The sequence below is a fragment of the Rhopalosiphum maidis genome, chromosome 1 (genome assembly GCF_003676215.2).
Source record: "Rhopalosiphum maidis isolate BTI-1 chromosome 1, ASM367621v3, whole genome shotgun sequence".
In the NCBI taxonomy this organism is placed as follows: Eukaryota; Metazoa; Arthropoda; class Insecta; order Hemiptera; family Aphididae; genus Rhopalosiphum; species Rhopalosiphum maidis.
Window position 1 is genome coordinate 13,743,770 of NC_040877.1, and position 4,567 is coordinate 13,748,336.

Sequence of the window (4,567 nt, forward strand, 5' to 3'; positions counted from 1 at the left end):
TCATATGAATGATACAACAAAGTACCTACTTACTAAGTATGTAATATTCTATAACCTTGAAGATACATCTAAAGCTTTCATTTCGTCCTTCGAAGATAGCTTTGGGTGGTACCATAATCGCATCAATATCAATTTGGAATGTATACCAATCAATAATAACACGTGTTTGATTGTCCGATTTACAGATCGAAGTTCCGGTAGCAATTAACGTACAATATTATTCCGGAAACGGTGATAAAAATATTAAAAATAATAACGATATGTCGAAAAACTCAGAAGAAAACATATCATCTGCTACAAATAGTGAAACGTTGCCGACGACTGCGGATCGTGAACCACCGCAATCATTGCAGCACCAGTCAATGACGTACGGACCACCCCAGCCATTGGCACCGCAACCACTTAGCGTGTTGACTTATCATCCTCGACAGTTGCCGTTGCAGTTGATGACAAATATGATTCCACCCACATCACAGATACCGATGGCGCCGGACAGCGTGTACATGCAGATGCCACTGTACCGGAACCCGCCGCCGCACACGTATCAGACTGCATCTGCAATGCCGCCGTACCAGAACCCGCCACCGCATACGTATCAGATGCAAATGCCGACGTATCGGAACCCGCCGCCACACATGTATCAGACTGCATCTGCAATGCCGCCGTACCAGAACCCGCCGCCGCACATGTATCAGATGCAGATGCCGCTGTCCCGGAACCTATCGTCGGACACGTATCAGACTGCTTCTGCAATGCCGCCGTACCAGAACCCGCCGCCGCACATGTATCAAATGCAGATGCCGTCGTACTGGAATCCGCCGCCGCACACGTATCAGATACAGATGCCGCCGTTCCGGAACCCACCACCACCACATACGTATCAGACTGCATCTGCAATGCCGCCGTACCAAAACCCATTGTCGGACACGGATCAGACTGCATCTGCAATGCCGCCGAACCAAAACCCAACTTCGGACACGGATCAGACTGCATCTGCAATGCCGCCGAACCAAAAACCATCGTCGGACACGGATCAGACTGCAACTGCAATGCCACCGTACCGAAACCCAACGTCGGACACGTATCAGACTGCAACTGCAATGCCACCGAACCAAAACCCATCGTCGGACACTGATCAGACTGCATCTGCAATGTCGCCGTACCGGAACGCAACGTCAGACACGTATCAGACTGCAACTGCAATGCCACCGTACCGGAACCCAACGTCGGACACGGATCAGACTGCATCTGCAATGCCGCCGAACCAAAACCCATCGTCGGACACGGATCAGACTGCATCTGCAATGCCGCCGAACCAAAACCTATCGTCGGACACTGATCAGACTGCATCTGCAATGCCGCCGTACCGGAACGCAACGTCAGACACGTATCAGACTGCAACTGCAATGCCACCGTACCGAAATTCATTGTCGGACACGTATCAGACTGCAACTGCAATGCCACCGTACCGAAATTCATTGTCGGACATGTATCAGACTGCAACTGCAATGCCACCGTACCGGAACCCAACGTCGGACACGGATCAGACTGCATCTGCAATGCCGCCGAACCAAAACCCATCGTCGGACACGTATCAGACTGCAACTGCAATGCCACCGTACCGAAATTCATTGTCGGACATGTATCAGACTGCAACTGCAATGCCGCCATACCGGAACCCAACGTCGGACACGTATCAGACTGCATCTGCAATGCCGCCGTACCGGAACGCAACATCAGACACGTATCAGACTGCAACTGCAATGCCACCGTACCGGAACCCAACGTCGGACACGTATCAGACTGCAACTGCAATGCCACCGTACCGAAATTCATTGTCGGACACGTATCAGACTGCAACTGCAATGCCACCGTACCGAAATTCATTGTCGGACATGTATCAGACTGCATCTGCAATGCCGCCGTACCGAAACCCAACGTCGGACACGTATCAGACTGCAACTGCAATGCCACCGTACCGAAATTCATTGTCGGACATGTATCAGACTGCATCTGCAATGCCGCCGTACCGAAACCCAACGTCGGACACGTATCAGACTGCAACTGCAATGCCACCGTACCGAAATTCATTGTCGGACATGTATCAGACTGCATCTGCAATGCCGCCGTACCGAAACCCAACGTCGGACACGTATCAGACTGCATCTGCAATGCCACCGTACCGAAACCCAACGTCGGACACGTATCAGACTGCAACTGCAATGCCACCGTATCGGAACCCAACGTCGGACACGTATCAGACTGCAACTGCAATGCCACCGTACCGGAACCCAACGTCGGACACGTATCAGACTGCATCTGCAATGCCGTCATACCGGAACCTAACGTCGGACACGGATCAGACTGCATCTGCAATGCCGCCGATGTGGCCTCGTCACTGCGTTCAACCGATAAGGACTTGGGAAACGATGAGACCGGAAGCGCTGCAGGTCCAGCTGTCACAAAGGCTAAATAACATTGAGACTCACGTTGCCACCATGCACCAAAACGTCAGCTTCGTCCAGGACGAGGAATCGTACGTGTCGTACTACTGCTCAGACTGTTTCACGGTCATGTATTCTCGTGACAGCGTCGAACCGAATGCACCGCTCGAAATAAGGCGTCAACTGAAATGGGAGTACATCATGCGTAATCTGGTCAGCAGATTCCTGGATAACGGGTTTCATACCGATCGCCACGATGACGGTGATGCAGATCACCACAGCGACGACTCCGATCTTGAATTCGCCGCCAGCAATCCCGGACCGAGGGTGCCATAGACGACTCGTTTGACGTATAACGTTGGCGTTGGTTTTTTGGTGAATCGATATTTGTAATTTTTTTTTTCATCATTTACGATTAGGTTATAATACGATAATATGATTAGAAAATTTTAATGACAAATTGAATCGTGTGGTTTTCTTTTGAATGTAAAACGAACGATTCATTTTTACTATTTAAAATAAAACCGAACACGAACGTCAATTTTCGTAACACTAATTATTATTATTTTTTAACATTATAGTGTTTAATTTTTAATTTATAAATGTATGTATTTAAGCAATTAATTTAGATAATATTATACAATTGCATTTTGTATACCTATGCGAACCAATATAACAAATAACTATAATATTAATTTTGTATACGAATATTATTGTGTAATTGTGTTAAAAGAATAAGTTGAAGTTATTATAACAATGTTTGTAAGTTATTATTATTTTTTTCTATAACACTATCGTTAATTCGATTATAATCTTAGAAATACATTTTTTTAACTTTATATTATATACAGCTGTATTTTTATTATTATTGCACAAGAATATTTTAAAAATTTTTAATAATTTTGTAATTAATAATAATATTGTGTATGCTGGAATGTAGGTAATTGTAAATTATTACTGTAATAGTTATTTCGGTACAAATTTATTTTATGATTCAATAAAATTGTAATAGTTCTATAATAGAGATTTTTTTTTTTAGATTTACAAGAATTTGTTGACAATATTTGATAACTACCTATTGTAAAAATTAAAGTTCTATTCATATATTAGTTTCTTAGAAAATGAATATTAAATAATACTATTTAAAACAAAAATCATAAAACAAAAAATAAATAAATAATAAAACTTAAAAGTATAAAGCCATCAATTATTATGGAAGAACTTTAAAATAAAAATTACAGAAATGTTCAATCTATTTAAACGTTTATAAGACCTGTGCTAATTTCATACAAATAATGTTACTTAAGTTAAGTTTATCATGATATTGTGGATTAAATATTTAAATACTCAATAATATTAATCACTATATGTTAACTACTGAAGAAAAATAATAATATTAATAATATGAGTATTGAGTGTAAAAAGATATATAAGGCGTAACAAGACTATTTGACAAACTTCCACTACTATTGCACATGCTATTTCGTAGTGAATTTTAGAAATATTTTCTATTTTTATAAGGGTCTTTATATTTAACTGTAAATTTTTGTGTTTTCGTAATTTCATTTTTACAAGTACGTTTACAATGATATTGTACTTTTGGTGACTTATTTAATTTGTTCCATTTCTATTAATTTAGATGATTGATAATTAATTGGTAAATTTTGTAATCATGTTACTATTTTTGATCGATTATGAATATGAGTTGTCTCCGGTGTTTAGATTTTGTTGTTTTGTGGTTGTATTGCACAACACAACAGAAGTGAAAACTGTGATAAACAAAAATGTTATCTTTTGAAACCTTTTTTTTTTTTTGTATAATCAGCATGCCTTATAAGACGTGGAATCGGTCAAATTATGTTTTTCTACTTACAAATTGTAGATTACTAGAATTGTCTTAGTGTTCACCTTGGACTGCATAACGCAAATGCAAAACCCAGCGTTATTGGTTCATATAATTAACCCACAAATGTATACCTATATATTACTTATGGTCAGGGCTCGGGACTTTAAGCTCTTAAATCATAAAAATATGCGAATACATTATACATATGCATAATAAAATATCGAAATATGCGCTTAAAAATGTGTTTATTTGAAAAAAAATTTTAATTTATTTTTTA

General features: G+C 40.4%; 1 protein-coding gene across 1 annotated transcript; it reads left to right on the top strand.

The window, feature by feature from the left end:
* The first annotated feature begins 260 nt into the window (after positions 1-260).
* LOC113557521 (proline-rich extensin-like protein EPR1) lies at positions 261-2,780 on the top strand. Its single transcript, XM_026963129.1, has one exon. The coding sequence runs from the start codon at positions 261-263 to the stop codon at positions 2,778-2,780; it is 2,520 nt and encodes an 839-aa protein (XP_026818930.1).
* The last annotated feature ends 1,787 nt before the right edge of the window (positions 2,781-4,567 follow it).